General features: G+C 37.0%; 1 protein-coding gene across 1 annotated transcript in view; it reads right to left on the bottom strand.

The window, feature by feature from the left end:
* The window catches only part of LOC150081645 (uncharacterized), a 981,095-nt gene that overhangs the window by 703,821 nt on the left and 258,291 nt on the right, over positions 1-18,983 (bottom strand). The window contains exon 15 of the mRNA XM_090380575.1: positions 7,389-7,565. Within this exon, the coding sequence (XP_090236701.1) occupies positions 7,389-7,565 (177 nt within the window). The remainder of the gene's footprint in view (positions 1-7,388; positions 7,566-18,983) is intronic.

Here is an 18,983-nt window from a genome sequence, read left to right on the forward strand (position 1 = left end):
CATTTTCAGCAGGGTTCAATGTACTGTGTGATGTGACCCATTACTCCTGTCACCAGCATTCAAATTACCGGCTAGTTGCACCACAGTTGCCCTTCTTTTGCCACATACCATCCGGGAGAGCTTCACTCATCTCGAGCATCAATGAGCCGTGGTCATTCAACACCTTGCCAGAAGAAAGAGGCTGAAGTACATTGGCTCATTTGATGTCGATGGTTTAACTGTTGATGATCCTGCTCAGGCTGCTGACGGGTTGAATAGGTATTTTGCATCTACTTCACACAAGCAGAATTCTTTATGGAGAGGGAGATGTCTGAAGTTTATCAAACTCTAACAGGGAGCTATATGATTTTGTGATAAGTGAGCAGAAAGCAGAAGAAAAACTGTTAAAAGTAAACATAGGAAAGGCACCTGGAAGGAATGGGATCTATCCAATTATATTAAACGAGGAAGCAAACCCTTAGCCATAATTATAAGAGCATATTTCGATTCAGGGGATGTCCCTAAGCACTGTAGATGTGAAAATGTATCCCCAATTCAGAATGGGGGGGTGGGGGATCAAAAGGTGATATGAGTAATTACATGTGTTAGCTTAGCTTCTGTTCCAAGAAAAATAATGCAGTCACTAATTAAAGAAGTAATGCAGGACTACCTGAGCTGGAATGCCTGTAATGCAAATATACTGTAGTCAAAGCATGGGTGTTTTTTTTTTTTTTTGGTAGTTGTTGGCACATCGGCTTCTGTGGCCATAATGCACCTCCCAAGGTTTTTGCAGTACTTTGATCCGAGCCCGAGGCAGGATTCGAACCCGCGACCTTTGGGTTGCCAGGCAGGCACTTTACCCACCCGGCTAGCCCGGTCGGCAAGCATGGGTGTATTAGGGGGAGATCTTGTCTGGTCAAGTTGGATACCACGATGTAATAATAAGTAGTGGTGTTATACTTCAGTCACAGCATGGGTTTGGTAGATCTTTGTTAAGGGCAGATCTTGTCTGACCAATTCGATTGGGTACTATGATACAGTGACAAAGTAACTGTATGCAAAAAAGTAATTTGATAACATATACAGCAGAATTTCGATTGTCCATCACCCTATTTACTATCAGTCTCTGTTAACTGTCACTTAACCCCACTACGCGGTAATGCATTGTGATACTAGCACCATGTATCACTTTAACCTCTTGTTTCATATTTTAATAATTTTTATTTAGTAAACCCATTGAAGTGAAAGAGAAACATAAGCAATATTGGGATTAACACAAAAAATTGAAATAATCAATCGTCTAAGAAAATGTGAAAGTGCTACAAGAACAGCATTGGTTTATGGAATAGGAAGAATGACAGTAAATGATGTAAACGGTGATGCAGAAAAAACTGAAAATTTTCACGTGTTGAAAATGAAAACCACTGACAGTAATATTAAAAGTCATAATACAATGAAGCTTGCTAAAAATGAACAATTGGATACTGCAATGTTTCAATAGTTTGTTCAAAAAAGTTGCCAAAGAATTCCATTATTGCAATCTATAATAATCAAAAAAGCCACTGAAATAAAAATAAAAAAACTAGGCGATGGTTGGACAAATTTAAGTTTCACCATGGTATTCAGCAGTTGTCGATCCAGGGTGAGAAGCTAAGTGCAGATAGCACAGCAATTTTGGTTTATAATAAAAAACTACAGAAGGAAATAGCTGATCAAAGTTTAGTTAAAGACCAAATATACAACTGTGATGAGACTGGCCTTAATAGGAAGGCACTACCTCAAAAGACATGGCCTCAATGACTGAACGTATGGCACCAGGATATAAGATGCAAAAATATTGCATCACTATAATGTGCTATTATGTAGCATCACTAGTATGTGCTAATGCCAGCAGTAATCATAAATTGCTTTAGGTTGTTATAGGAAAACCAAAAAAGCTTAGACCATTTAAAAATATTAATTTAAAGGCTTTGCCAGTTAAATATTTCTCACAAAACAAAGCATGGATGAGCAAAGATATATTTCATGATTAGTTTCATAAAATATTTGTACCATGTGTAAGATCATATTTGGAATCAAAAGGTTTACCACAATATGCAATGCTACTGATGACAATGTGCCTACTCATCCCATACATGTATGTGATTTAAGAAGTGATGATGGCAAAATATCATGACACTTTCTGCCAGCAAACGAAACATCTCTTATTCACCCATTGGACCAAGGTGTGATTGAGAGTATTAAAAGTCGTTATTGCAAATTGTTCATTCAAGAACTTGTTTGAAAATAAATTAAATGTGATAGCATATTGGAAAAGCTACACTATAAAAGTCACAATTTTCAATGTCGCTGATGCCTGGAATGATGTTCCAGTTCAGACAATACAAAGAAGCTGGAATAAGTTGTGGCCATAAATATATTCAACTGATACAGAAATCATTCCAAAAGAAACTGAAATTTTGCAGTTATATTTGATTGTTCCTGTTTTAAAAACATTTAAATGGAGGAAGTAAATGATTGACTCAATTGGCTTCTATTAGAATGGGCAGCAGACTGGAAATCAAGGTAATGGAGATTTCCAGGACTGCTGGGAGTCAAAGTGGAACAAGTAAATACATGGGCTGTGTTAGGGTGGCTAGGAGCAGGAACAGGTGCATGTATACTTACATGTACACCAATGCTAGGAGTATAGTTAATAAATTTGATGAGCATGAAGTGCTAGTCAAGACATCAAAGGCAGATATTGTTGGGATATCAGAAACATGGTGTCACACAGATATAGACAGTGCAGAGTTGGAATTTGGGGAGTACAATGTGTATAGAAAGGATAGACAGGACAGGAAGGGAGGAGGAGGGGTTATGCTGTTAGTTAAGAAACACATAAAATCTAAGGAAGTGCATCGAAATGATGCTGGTGGACAATGCAGTGTTGAGTCTGTTTGGTGTGGAATAAGCACTGGGAAAGGAAAAATGAGAGTGGGTGTGTGTTTTAGGCCTAATGAATCTGAGTATAATGAGCAATTGTGAGTATAATGAGCAATTGTGCAGAGAAATAGAGTGGGCCAGTAAATCAGAATGTCTTATAATGGGAGATTTTAACTTTCCAGATATTGATTGGAACTTGTGGATTGGTCACTCGCACACTACCAAGACTTTTGTGGATTTATTGGATGACTCTTTTCTACAGCAACATGTTCGCAAGGCAACCAGAGGGAGTAATACCCTTGATCTGATTATCAGTAGTGATACTTCATGCATTAAAAATCTGCAGATAAAGGAACCACTGGGCGACAGTGATCACAATGTATTGATGTGGGAATTATTTAAAGATATAACTACCATCATGGCTAAAGGGAAGGGCTTTTGCTTTCGTAAAGGTGACAACAGAGGTCTCAGACAGTTTTTAAATTCTGTACAGTGGGATCAATTGATGATGTTACCAACAGTGAATTCTAAATGAAACGCCTTCAGTGACATAATTTTGGAGGCTACTAGGCTTTTCATTCCAACTAAGAAATACTGTTCACGGTTTAGGCCTAAATGGATGTCAGATGAATTAATGAGGCTAGTGGCAGAGAAGAAGAATGTATGGGATGCATATAAACTATCACACGACACAGAAGCCTATGGCAGGTATAAACTAGTCTGTAATCAAGTCACAAAGGAGGTTAGGCAGGCGAAGGCAGATTATGAGAAATCTTTGGCAAAGGATGCAAAGAAAAACAGTGTTATACACCTCAATCAGATCACCTTGCAGGTGCCTAGTCTCCAGAAGCTACAATTTGCAGAACCACCCTTTATTCCCCTCACCAGCCTTGCTGCCCTTCTCTGTACTTGCTCAAGCAACTCTATATCCTTCCTAAAATGAGGCCTCCAGACCCGTACTCAAAGTACTTAAAGCACGGCCTCACCATTGCCTCCTTTTCCCTACTAAAAAATTGGTCTCCATTACTGTTTTCACGGTCTAGTTTTCCTTCTTTGGAGGCCAACTTCATCTTCAATGGCGTCTACAAATGAATACAATTTTTCTTCCTCTTTCATCCAAAAGCAGATACTGTTTTCACGGTCTAGTTTTCCTTCTTTGGAGGCCAACTTCATCTTCAATGGCGTCTACAAATGAATACAATTTTTCTTCCTCTTTCATCCAAAAGCAGATCGTTCCTTCTGGAATTCCACAATTGTAAAATATATTGCATTTTGTTTCACCACTCTTAACTCTTTTGATAATCTTTAACTTTTCTTCAACTGTATAATTTTTTCTTTTAGTTGCAATTACTTTAGCCCTACTGATTTACTAATTTTTCGGTGTATTTATTTCTGATGCCCTAGAATTTACCATGTTTTGAGAAAACTAAATCAAAGACAAACTGTGCAACCTATCAAATTGCCAAGTAAAGTCACATGGTTTCTCCATAAACAGGTGCGAATTAAGGTCAGTTGAGGCCCTGGACGCAGAAGAAAATATTGGGCCTCTTAAAAAAAATTTCATTTGTAGCCTACCAATGAAAAGAAAAATATAAAATTTAATAGTCTGAATGATAAGAATACTAGAGAAGAGATTTTTCGTTATAGTGCAATAAATTAATGATTAATTAAAATTCAAAAATTATTCATAAACTACGAAAATCCAGGCGCTGATGTAACAACAGGAATTAATTTTATCTTAATTCTTTCTAATTTCAACAATATACGCGTATTTGAGTATATCGTAAGTCTGCACTGCAGGAGAACCTTTGTAAGTACAAAATAGCAAATACGATTCTATTGTCTGATGAGCAGTAGCACAGCCACGCTGGGCGTATGCAGCATAGTATGTGTATAGTGTAAAGTGTGTTTGGGGTCAAACGGCACCAGGGGTTCCCCCCATCTCCACGTAGTTTACATTGTCGTGTGATACAGTATGCTGTAAAGGCCAGAGATTTAAAAGTGTATGGATATTGTACATGAGTAGCGTTGTGTACCGTTGTTCTTCTGGCCATTTAGCCGCCAGGCCTCTGCTGAGGCCAGACGTTGCCCACACTTCGCCCCGTGGAGGCAGACCAGGTACACCAATATTTTAAATAAGTACTCTGGCAGGTCCTGCCACCTAGTTTCCTGAGATTTCAGTGGTTGATTTCAGTATGTGTATAGTATGCAGCGTAGTATGTGTATAGTATGTAGCGTAGTAACGAAATAATGAAAATAAACAAATATAAACATACTATCAGGTTTTACCGCCGATTGTAAACTTCTACATAATTAAAATTGCACATATGAAACCAAACTTGGTGTCATTAGAAAAAAGTGTAAAGTTGGGGTTTTGCAGGGCCCTTCAGAAGTCGGGGCCCAGGGCACGTGCCCGGTGTGCCCGCTGTTAAATCCGCCTCTGTCCATTAATCACTTGTCAGTTCATGTATATTTTTGTCTAGTTCAGCCTTGAGCAGATTTTCTATCCTAAGTGTAACTTCTACCTGAAGTAAGGATATTACTTCTAGTCGTGCTATTAATTACAAAAATTTACTTTATAACTAAAGTAAATATAAATGATAAATGGTAGCCATAATCCCCTCCAGATGTAGCTGTTTATAATTAGCATTCACTGATGTACTAATATACTCTTTTATTGCATCTCTAGCTGAAGGGACAAACTGGGTGTCTACAGTAATTAGTCTCTGAAGAGTCCTGTTGTTTACAAAAACTTCTCTGCAACTGAATATTGAATACATTGAAGTGGATATACAGCCAAATTTTAGCTAATTAAAATTAGCTCTCTTTTAAAGCCCTCTTTTAAATACAATAATAGGATGTACAGTGGATATTAGTATACAGTATTCACTTTTTCCAGTTTCTCATATGAAATTGTTAGTTCTTTTAACACACTTTTTTTTTTTTTTTTTTTTTTTTTCATAATTCATTTTTTGGACACGATCATACTTGTAATATATCTGAAACCACGGTATGAAGATGCATGTTGTATCAAAATTGTACTGTGCATGAAAAATCTTGTGTATGTGTTTTCTGAAATTTCCTATCATATTTCTTTTGCGTCCTACTGAAATACGTTGTTAATTACATTTGTAAGTACTATGAAATGACCACATGTTACAGGGAACTACACTATTATCATGTATTTCTATTCTACAATTATAGACTGGCATACCTGACGATCAAGTCATTAATGAAAATAAACAGAAATATACACTACTAAACCAGATTCCAATTTTTTTTTATCTTTTTTGCAAAAAGAAAAAGATAGAGTAAAATTGAGTTATTTCAAAAAGATGGCAAAACTCTTTTGTCACCATTCATATTACGTTAGTTGGGTGGAGAATGGCTCACATCAAGGGAAACAACCAGATAACCAGATTCACAGTCATAAATACGGAGAGCTGGCATCATGCAGGATGTAAACAACTGTACTTCACATAAACTGTTAAAAAAATGTAATTTCAATGCAATGGTGGCATCTACCAGTTTCACTAAATATATAACTCTAGGTAAACAGCTCCTATTTTTTTTTTTTTTTTTTTTTTTGTTAGTTGTTGGTGCATCGCTTCTGTGGCCATAATGTTCCTCCCAAAGTTCTTGCACTACTCTGATCCAAGCTCGAGGTGGGATTCGAACCCGCGACTTTTGGGAGCTCCTATTATTTCCTATTTGTTTTTGTTTGTTTGTTATTTGGTTTTTTTTTAGGAGCATTAGCAACTAAGGCCATATTGCTCCAGGGATATGTGGTGGTCATTCCCTAACCTTTCCGCATCCTCCGTATTTGGTGGTCACGGGCTCGAACCCCAGTCTAATCAAGAAGTGTGTTCTACGCACTGCCGCTCCTGCCCACCTAGCTACGGAGGCGCCTATTACTTCTGAAATTACTCAAGGATGACTTAGTGGTAGTAGTCACATATAAAAATCTCGAACAAGTAAATAACTGTTAGTACATCACTACAGCATTGTCAGATTCTAAAAACCAAAAAAAGATTTAAAGATTTTTTTTCGAAATTTTGTTATAATGATTATATTTTTCTGTAGCAATATGAATTTTTATTGCACAAAAGTGATAATTTCATTACTATGACATTCATTAAAATGAAACATTTGTACATGAAGATACACAGTAAATTGGCAGGTTTGGAAAATGATTTTATGATAATTAATGTTTCATTATCTGGCATTTGTTATACTGACATTTTACTGTAAAGAGATAAATTGAGAAGACATAATGGAGCTAGATGGCCAGCCTTTAGACAGAACAAAGGATAACTCTGGGAAAAATTTTTCTCCAGCAGTGGGACAATAAAGGGTAAACAAACAACAAATAACTTTGCAAATAAAAATTAATTTCAAATTGATTTAACTGTTAAGTTTGCTCTACCATTTCCAGTTTTTGTTAAACTTAAAATAAACAACATTAATGTAGTTAATATATTTACCTATACACATGGGTAAATTAGTAAAATTCTGATTTGGTCCACATGTAATAAATGAACCGCCTTCAAGCCTATATCCTCTATGACACTGGACTTTTGCTTCATCCCCAAAATAAAATGACTTTTGAGCATCCACTACAAAACCATTCTGAATTTCTGGAAGGATTGGGCACTGTGCACCTAATAATATGAAATAATTAATTAAAATTTAATTAATAAATTAGGGCAACAGATTGAAATAGTTGATATCAAATCAATAAGGCTTTAATTTAGAAAAAAAATGGTTATAGATATCTAGTAAAATAATCTTGGGAAAACATTAATATTTTCAAGGCATTTACTAAACATATGCAGTACGTTAGCCACAATTTACAATAATGTTTGGCTTTAATTAAGATTGAGAAGAGGAACAACATTGTGTGAAAATGCCATTAAGAATACTTAATAAAACACACTTTACTATATGAAACATTTAATTACTTTATAAGCACACAAGGATAAATTGAACCAACTGAACCAAAAGAATTCTAATAAATAAAAAAAACTCGGTAAGTTTCTGATGTCTATATTGTGTACCAGTACCAGTACCACACAATGAAAAGACTGGGTAATGTACACTTCAGAGGGCAGTATTAGGTTCTTACCTATGACCAATAATAGTCTTTTTGACAACCTTCACATTTCACACCCTTCCTTCCACTTAAGTTTTGAAATAAGAATATTTAATAATTATGCCATATACCACAAATGATCACTTTTTTATTCAAATTCAACTGCACCTGAGCTTGAATATACAGGGTGTCTCAAAAATATGGGTACAAACGTTTAGGGGAGGTAGGTAACATATAAAGGAATGTGAATCGCATAGGAACCCATAACCGGAAACGTCATCCGTAAGTCGGTAGACGGCGCTGTTTATCAGTTCGTGAGAGGGAAAATTTCATGTTTACTCATTCGAGCAGTAGTCGCCGCATGAAGAGCATGCATCGATATACGAACTGTGAGCTGGCAGACATGCACCTAGTGTATGGATTAGCAGAGGGCAATGGACGAGCCGCTCAACGAATTTATGGACAACGCTTCCAAGACAGACATGTACCGGACCACCGTTTGTTTGGGCGTGTGCATCAAAATTTGTGCGATTATGGGTCATTTAGAGGTAACAGGAGTAGTGCAGGCAGACCACGTTCAACGCAAACTCCTGCCACAGAAGAAAGTGTGTTGAATGCCGTCCAGAATAATCCTACTACCAGCACACATGCCGTTGCCTCTGCCTTAGGAGTGTCTCATTGCAGTGTACAGCGTGTCCGGCACGACGATTCCTTACACCCCTTTCATCTCCAAAGGGTTCAGTTACTGTTCCCCCAAGATCATCCTGCACGTGTGGTTTTTGCACAGTGGTTTCTCCAAGAAAGTGTTCAAGCCTTGAATTTTCCAGCCTATGTTTTGTTCACGGATAAGGTTTATTTCACTCGGGAAGGCTTATTCAATCAGCACAATGCTCATGTGTGGGCTCACGACACGGTGTGCACCCCCATGCAGCACAACATCGCTTCGCAATAAATGTGTGGGCCAGTATGGTCGGTGACTGCTTAGTCGGCCCATACCTGTTACCATCCCGCATGAACTCCGCTAAATATCGGATCTTTCTTGAACAAGTTCTACCAGAGTTACTTGACGATGTTCCAGCAAATGTGAGATGCAACATTTCGTTTCAACATGACGGGGCGCCTGCCCATTATGGAAGGTGTGTTCGTGACCATTTGAACAGGCGTTTTGGGCGTCGATGGAGTGGCCATGGCGGACCCATTGCCTGGCCCCCACGCTCACCTGATTTATCGAGCCTTAATTTCTTTCTGTGAGGGTCCCTCAAATCTATCGTGTATGAATCGTTGTGGAAACGGAAATGGATCTCGTGGCGAGACTCGTCTGCGCTGCTGCTACTGTCAAAGAAACTCCAGATGTGTTTGACCATGTCTGCCAATCCATGCTGCGTCGGTGTCACGCATGCATCGCGTCTCATAGTGGAACCTTCGAGCAACTGTTGTAACATCATGAAATGCATCCATCTCGTACTCCATTGTTAATATTATGTCAAAGCAATGTTTGCCACTAATTACTGTCTTGTATCATTTCTGCTTCTTGTGCCTCTGCTACTACTTTCCTGTGATGTTTCCGATTATGGGTTCCTATGCAATTCACATTCCTTTAGATGTTACCTACCTCCCCTAAACGTACCAATATTTTTGAGACACCCTGTATATCATTTATGACAATCAAAATGACATTTTCTTCTGGTAGAACTGTACCCCTTCTTGTTGATAAATGTTTAACTGTAACAAAAAGTTCCAAATCAAAAACTTCTTAATCAAAAATTAAGTGAAAAATTTTTTATTAAGGTGAAATTTTGATTAAGGTAAATTTTTGATTAAGTAAAAAAAATTGGGTGAAATCAATTATGCCCTATAGGGCATCACTGATTTCACTATTTTTTAATTTCACAACTTTTATGATCTCCTTCCAAGGGAGGGGCAGGCAACCTTTTCATATGATATAAGCAACTTTACCATATACACAAGGTCTTCTGTTCCAATTTTCTACATGTGCATCTCTATCTTAAATCAAATATGATGGTTAAAGCACTGTCTTAATTTTATATCAGGTAATGGCCCTGCTTTCAAGTGATTCTCCAGTCATTACTATTATTTAGTTTCCTTTTAATTTCCTAAAATACATCAATAGTTTAATAATCCAGCATCTGATTATCAAGAACATCTGATTATCAAACACTTCTTATAGCCTCAAACTTAGAAGTGAACACAGTAATGTGAAATACACATAATGTTTTAGAGTTAATACATGAATGTTTGCTTTCTGTGATTAATTTATGGCATGGCATGAGCAAAGTTTGTTAGATCACATCATCATTCATTGCTAGTCAAAGGCAAATTTAGTGGCACACTGAATTAATGATAGAGAATTCAACGAGTTTCTCAGATATGCAGTTTAAGCATTAGGCAAAAAAAAAAGCATATTTATTATTTGTAAATAACATCAATATAACCTTTTATCTTTTTTTTTTAAGAAAACCTTAAACACAAAAGGTATTCAAATTACAGTACTGGATACTGTAAGTAGCAGGGCCACTGCTAGACTTTATGCTGCCATTAAAAAAAAAAAAAAAAAATTGACTTTGGTAGGATACAGTAATGTCAGCTTGCACAGAATTTTGTTACTTTGACAGTGCACTCACCGTTATAGTGGTGGTTAAATGGCAATATTACACGGGATAAGAAATGAGTGCATCATATGAAAGCTAACCTTAATTATGTTTTTTTTTTTTTTTTTTTTTTGGTCTCACATTGTAAAAAAAAATGGTTCCCTTTTCAATTTGGCACACCAGGCAACTATCTGCCCTCCCTATGCTTAAGGGCAATCCTGGTGAGTGGGCTAAAGGTTAGCAAGATAAAAAAAAGATACTAGTTAATATTAGACATGAACTTCTGTATTTTATGAAGGAAAGTTGTTCCAAAAAATGCACGTTAAAGGGGCAAATGAGGAACAAATGAATGTTGATTGATTGTGGCATGTGTTCAAACTGGTTCAGAAGAGAAAGGGGAATTATGGAAGCCAATTCAAAAGAACAGCACCCATAGGAGTATCTACAGAAAAGGTATGCTGCAGAAACCGAGCATCTATGAGACAGGAAGTTAGCATTAGTAGAGGCAAGAAAGCAAGCTTCTATAGCTTCAACCAAAAAAAAAACCCTTCCCGTTTCACTCATCCATTCACTCCAAAAGTTTTAGTTCAGCCTTGAGTTTATTTAAGCTGTCAACTTCCAAAATTACAGATAGAAGTTTGTTCACGCAATCAATCACCCACTGGCTAAAGGCAAATTTCCGCACATCTTTTCTACAACTGTCTTTCCTCAATTTGAATTTATGTCTACTCAAGTAAGGAATCTGAGCAAGAGCAAGAATCCTATCAGCATTCAGCTTGCTCAAACCTTTCAAGGCCGTATATACCTCAATCAGATCACCTTGCTGGTGCCTAGTCTTCAGATGCTGCAATTTGCAGAACTTAAGCCTATCTTGGTAACAACGGCCCTTTGTTCCACTCACTAATCTCATTGCCCTTCTCTGTACTCATTCCAGTAGCTCAACATCTTTCCTAAAATGAGAACTCCAGACTTTATTTTTTTTTTTTTTGATTTCACATATGGTTTTTTATTATCTCCTCCCAAGGGCAGGGGGTCGGTATGCAGTACTCAAGGTCTCGCCTGATCATTGGCTTATATAAGGAGATAATCACCTTCTTATCCCTGCTAGAAAAATTCCTGTACATCATTGACAATACCCACATGAGCTGCTCTGGCAGCCTGGCTGCACTGCTCAGAAAACTTCATATCTGACTGCACAATTACCCCCAGGTCTTTTTCATTCTCCACCACCCTGAGTGTAGTACCACACAGTTGGTATGTTACTCTGGGGTTACTGCTACCCATATGCAGTACTTTGCATTCGTCAATGTTAAACTTCAGTTGCCACCTCGGAGCCCATCTGCTCAACTTTTCTAGATCCTGTTGCAGTAGCATACCATCCTTACTGTCAAACAACCTACCAACCTTTGTATCGCCTGCAAACTTGGACATTACGCCTGATATACATTAATTAATATCATTGCTAAATACAGAACACAACAATGGACCCAACACAGACCCATGGGTAACTCCACTAATAACATTAATCCATGAAGAGCAGTATCCATTGATTCCCACTCTCTGTCTTCATCCACTCAACCATCCTTTTATCCATTGTAGCAACTTGCCCTTAATGCCATACTGCTCCAACTTGTAAAGCAGTCTTCCATGTTGAACAGTATCAAAAGCCTTTCTAAGATCCAAATATATGATATCAAAGTTATTCCCTACATCCAGTTCCTTTATGACCACATCATAGTATCCAATCAAATTGGTCAGAGAAGACTTCCCCTTAACAAACCAATGCTGTGTCTGAACTATAACTGCAGTCTTGTCTAGATGATCCTGCAGTGCTTCTTTAACCAATGACTCCATTATTTTCTCAGAAACAGAAGCTAAACTAACAGGTCTGTAACTACTCATGTCACTTTTCGATTCCCCCTTTGTGAATTGGGGATACATTTGCACATCTCCAGTCCATGAGAACCAACCCCTGAGCCCAAAGATGCCCTCATAATTATGGCTCAGGGCCTGCTTACTTCCTTTGCTGCCTCCTTTAATATAACTAGATAGATCCCATCCACCCCAGGTGCCTTCCTTAAGTTGAACTTCAGCAATTTTTCCTCCACTTTGCTCTCAGTTATTACAATATCATTTAACTCTCTGTTAGAGTTTGATAAGCTTTTGGCCTCCACTTCCCTACAGAAGTCATCATCATCATGTGTGAATGTAGATGCAAAATACTCATTCAGTTTGTCGGCTACCTGAGCAAAATCATCAGCAATCGAAGCATCAACCAATCTGATCCATCCCCTTCATTTTAGAGTTTACATAAGTAAAGAAGTCTTTTCTGTTTTTCTTTGCATCCTTTGCCAAAGGTTTCTCATAATCTGCCTTTGCTTGCCTAATGTCTTTTGTGACTTGATTACAGACTATTTTATATCTACAATAAGCATCTGTCTCCTTATAATTTATATGCATTCTATGCATTTTTCTTCTCTGCCACGAGTTTCAAAAGTTCAAAGACTTTGTAAGAGATGGGTTATTAATTAACATAACTGCTCTCTTTTGAATGGAGTCTACAAGCCTCAGAGAGGATATGGGGTGCTGGTACAGAGCTGGGAACAATATTCCATGGTACAGCAGATTTTAGATCTATATAGGATGAGTAACTATTTAGAAGAAAAGTAATGGCAAGAGTGAAAGAGAAAACCAAGTTTTTTAGATGCAGAGGAAACATTTGTCATGTGCTTAGGAGAGAAAGAAAGAGAGAGAGAGATTAGATATCAGGATAATTGCTAACGGAGAAATGTAATCATGTCTAGAAATCTCAGCATCATCAAAGATAATCATAGGAGCAGAAGAATCTTTTTTGTGAGATATAAGGGCTGAGTTTTAGAAGTACAGTCAGTCCTCGTATATCACGATAGTTGTGTTCCTAGAAATCCTCGTGCAATGCAAAATCATGCAATATAAACAACAGATCCTATGGGAAAAATAGGGTTAGGTGCTGACCACCCAAGATTGAACACACATTTGTAACCAAAACATTACCAAACACAATAAATAATTGTAATAAAATACATGTTTTATTACGACTATTACATAATAAAATATTGCTAATGCTTTTGCTTCTATCGTAAGCAAACTTGTTTTTTGTTTGATTTTCTATCCAAACAGATTACAGCCGTTCCATCTCTTCCAATTCTTTGTCTTAATCTAATGGATTTTAATTACACTTTGAGTTGTTCCAGATATGAAAGTTGTTTTTATTTTCTCTGCATTCTTTGTAATTATCAGCGTTGCCTCATTTAGGTCTGTAGCACGTGCAATATCACATGGTCTTTCATTTCGCTCAAAGCGTTTCAGAATTTCATATTTTTTCTCTATCGACAGAGGCTGACTGGCCATAAGCCTTACTGGGGAAATTCCGGAGGCCGGTGTGATTTTGCCCATAAACCATAGTATGAGGTCACTATAAATTTTTGCGGGTAAGTATTTTTGATCCAGTCTGCCTCTGTTTATCGATATTGCTTTTCTTTTTCTCTCTGAATCTGCAGTGTCTGCACCAGGACGCTTCCTTTTCACACCTTTTAAGTATTTTACTAATTTTTAGGGAATAAAGCACAATTACAAAACAAGGAGACACGCTTGATACACATAAACAAAGCTGCACGCGTGTAGCAACTGAATAAACAACACCGTAAAGGCAGAGATACACTATTAACACCTCACATTTTACTAAAGCACATTTCTAGGGGTTACTACCATAAAACAATAAAAACAATTTCCAGTTGCGTTTCTGCTAATGGAATCTGTTATAAACTGGTAGTAAACTTGATTTAATTGCATCTGCGATTATACCGATAGCTGGAATTGTGTTGGTTTTTACATTATTATGGTGAAATGTGTTTCGCCTTCACTGATATAAAAAACATAAATACATTTTCAGAATCTTCTCTTCATTCCTATCGTGTTGCGTTCGGTTGGGGGTGATTCTGCATTCGACTGTCATTTCTTGTAAACACAAAAGCGAATCGTGCATAAGCGAATTCGGTTCGTGTTATATAAGATATCGTTCCCCTATTTATAAATTGTGTATGATCGAATTTGTGTAGTGTAAACACGTGTTACATGAGGACTGACTGTACTGAAATTCACTATGCTATGCCCCAATGGAGAATTACCTGGAGATCTGCATTTGAGCAATTGGTAGTGGATATTCAAGAAGCTGAAGCTGTTTGTGCAGGGCAAGGCTTCTCAAACTGGAAGGTGGAATGTAATGTGTTGTCATCAGTAAAGATATGGGTAGGATTTCCAGTCAATGGATGAAGGTCATTAATATACAAGAGGAAAAGAGTTGGAGAAAACTGGATCTTGGAGAACATCAGCATTAGCACAGAAGGTAGAATACAGAGAGCCATCCACTATCACTGCAGTGAGTAGAAAGAGAGAAAACTGGATATCCAATTACAAAAAAAGCTGACAATGCATAAGATAGAAGCTTATATAGAACATCTTTATACCAAACACAATCAAAAGCTTTTGAAATATCAAGGACAACTGCTCGAGTTTCAAAGTTTTCCATTGGATTTGCCCATATATGGATGACAGAAGCCAATATATCACCAGTGGAACAAAACTGAGGGAATCCATATTGATTGGTGACCACTGATCAGATAAAAGATTTCAAGATAGTTTTAGAGTTGGTGGTTAATGGATTTCTTCATTACTTTATAAAAAGTAGAAGTTAGTGCACTGGGACAATAACTGATCTCATATTTAGCCAGTTTTTTTTTTTTTAGGAACTGGCTGGATATGAGAAATTTCCAGCCAGAAGGAATAAGAGAGTGACAAAAGGCATCACTAAAATAAGAAAGTGTAAACAGACAGAACAGGAGCACAGGTTTTAAGAATAAGTGGAAAAAGGCTATCAGGACTTGGAGCTTTAATGGAATCAAGATTATTCAAAATTCTTCTGACATATTTTTAACAGTTTGTTTGTTTGTTTGAGAATTTTTTTCAGCATCTATGGTGGCCATAGTGTGCCAATTTTTAACAGAAGAACACTGGCAGCATTGACTGAAGTGTATTTGGAGTGGCAGGAGAGGATTTACCAACATTGTCAATATACGAGATAGAAGAAAAGTAGATGCTAGTAAGAGTTTTATCTCAAGTAGAGGTGGCAATAGAATCATTACATTTCAACAGAAGTGTGAGTACATGTGGGCAAAATTTTCAGACAGCTTTAGGAAGAGACCAGAATGCTCTACTACTTACTGTTTGGACAAGAAGCAAGTTTTCTACTCTTAGCCTGTTCAAAACCTAGTTTGGAATGATTAATAACTGCTTTATAATTGTTGAAAACTTTGTGTATGCATAAAATAAACTTGTATTATGGGATGCAGGCCAATTGCAATATGCAACATTCTTATCTGATAAAGGAAAAGATTTTAAGGTGGAGCAAGGAAAAAAAATTTCATTCATAAAAGAATAATTTCACTAACATAATCTGAGCAAATATTGACATTAGAAGAATTAAAACAGTAATTACACCAAGGAAAACAAAAATACAAATCTTGCAGGTCATCCATTTTAGCATCAGAATTTGCACATAAAAGCATTTATGTAAAAATTTATAAAATTTCATGTACAAACTCACTCCACGAAGCCCACCACTAGCAAAAAACTTATTGATCAGGGGCCCAGACATGTTTAAGAAACTAACTTCGGAAGAAGTTAACACATCCCACATAGTTATATATAGAAAGTCTTCGTTTTCTTTTAAGGCCTTTAAACATAAGCTGTCTAAAAGAATATATAAAAAAGCATCAAGTGTATTAATGCATACTTATTCAATTTAATGCTGAAGATAAGCTATCTTATCAGTGTTCAGTGTATATTTATGATATAACATGACATAGTCTTAGAAAGAAAGTTTATTGGATTTAAATTTTATAAATGTTTCACATAGCCATTATTCACATTAGCAGTGGCAAATAATACAAGAAAGTAAGCTTAAACAGCATCAGCCAAAAAAAAAAAAAAAAAAACACTTCCTATTTACCTATTCATTCCCTCCTAAAGTTTAGCTAGTTCTTCCTTGAATTTATTTAAGCTATCCTACCCACTTCCACAACAACAGATAGAAGTTTGCTTCGGCAACAGGAATCTGCTGGCTAAAGGCAAACTTCTGCAACCAACCTTCCTCAATTTGAATTTATACACCCTCATGTACCGATGGGGTATAAATTCAAATTGAGGAAGGATGGTTATATAAATTCAAATTGAGGTATCTCAGAGTTTGAGCAAGAGGAAGAATCCTGTCAGCACTGAGCTTGCTCAATCCATTTCAAAGCCTTAAACACCTCAATCAGATCACCTTGCGGGTGCCTAGTCTCCACATGCTCCATTTGCAAAACTAGAGCCTTTCTTAGTAAGAGTACCCCTTTATTCCCCTCACCAATCTCTTTGCATTCTTGTAATGCCAAATAACACAAGGCTGACAATGGTCATGAGAGAAAGGCTCCATTGGAGAAGGGACCATCACCAAGTTGTAATCTGAAGTAAAGTACCTAGAGGACACTCACCTCAACTGTGTATTTGGAAGAGCTGTTTTCGAAAAAAATATCGAGTGTCGGCTGTTTTGTTAGGATTTCCTGGTATTCTTGTAATTAAATGAACAATCTGTGGAAGGTCATTAATAACTGCAGAAGCCTCAGCATTTCGACTGGTCCATGTGACTAGAAAACTGAAGCCATCTAAAGCTGTCAACATAAAAATCACCAAGGAAAATTACCTTACTGTTAGGAAAGTTGGACTGGAGAAAGTCAAGCTTCAAAAAAAGGAAGGAAGTCAAATAGTTCCAAGTGATTAGTTGGGAGATTGATAAAGGCAACATATGAATCTGACAGAATGGAGTAGAGAGATTTTTAAGCAAGAGAAGATAGAAAAGAGGAGATTCCAAATTACTAAGTCTCTGATTGGGAATATTGGAATGGACATATGCAAAAGTACCACCTTTTAAGTGAAAGGGATTGTACAGCGAATAATTAGAACAACCAATATGAGACATGGTGAATCAACCATTAATTGGGATTCTGTCAGAAAAAAGTAAGTGGGGCTTGGCAGACTGTAAGTGGAAATAGACATTATCAAGATTGGAACTGAGACTGCTTATAATTGCAAAATGAACAAAAAAAGTGTTTGGGCGGTTTAGATCTTTCTGTAGATAAGTTTGTTTTGTTAGTTTTACAATTCATGATGTATTTAACAATAAAGAAAAGGTGGGGGTGCTTGCTGTATGAAGTAATGAAATTTTCAATATGGTGTACATACAGAAAGATTGTACCAGCCTTGTGACCTTGACAGTGCCCTAACATACACACGCTACTTGGACTTCCTCCAGTCATTATCTGGCAGAGTAGGGACAGCAAGATTATACACCAGCCGATCTGGATGCCTTCTAGAGAGTTACCAGTAGGTTTAGTCGTGTGGGCTATTCAGCAGCTTGCCTGCAAACACCTGAACCCTCGAAATGTAAAGAAGATTGATGTCTTTTGAGCAAGATCCAATCATATTGCACAATGGAAGAGATGGAGAGGAGGTTGCTGGAGCTTTGCTCTGGAGACTAAACATGTGTTTCACCACTTCAAGCCTCCATTAAACAAAGTGTTGGTGTTGCACAAGCTGATGGGAATCATATATCATCTAGTATTGCCTTTTACCACAGAGAGGCACCATTCCTCTGTGTGGAATGGATGCCACACAACACCTGCTTAAGTTGGTTCAGACCTGGGTGGTCATTTCCAGTATACCAGGTGCAGTATTTCAAGACTTGCACATGGTTGATATACCCAGGGTTACTAACAGTCTCAACATCGTGCTGAAGATGCAAGCAGAGGATTTGGTTGTCACAGAACAACCTGGTTTCATCAAAATTCAGTTCACTTGACTTAAATGTCACCCAAATATCAGTTCCATCAGCATTTTGGTAGGTAGGTAGGAAGCCCTAGTTGTCATATCCAAGAAAATTTCTGGGATAAGCTTCAAGGACGTCAAGTTTTGATCAGAGGAAAAATAAATAAATATTCAAATACTATTCATTTGTGGCAGCATTATATTGCGTATCTTATAGAGTTTTATTTGTTTTCATAATGCTAAGTTAGAAGTTTGTAATTCATTTATGGCTATTAACCTTGTACCTTGTGTTTTTTAATTTGTGTTGTTTTAACCTGCTACTAATAATTAATTTATCACTTATACTGTATTTAATTTAACATACAGAATAAAAGTTAATCATACAAAGAAATTTAAAAGTTTTAAAATTTTCATTAAACCATCCAATTGCATAATAAATTTGGTACACAATGATTCAGGAAGCTGCAGCAAAGTTTTCC

Source organism: Mastigoproctus giganteus, chromosome 8 (assembly GCF_048544385.1).
Source record: "Mastigoproctus giganteus isolate SK-2022 chromosome 8, ASM4854438v1, whole genome shotgun sequence".
In the NCBI taxonomy this organism is placed as follows: domain Eukaryota; kingdom Metazoa; phylum Arthropoda; class Arachnida; order Uropygi; family Thelyphonidae; genus Mastigoproctus; species Mastigoproctus giganteus.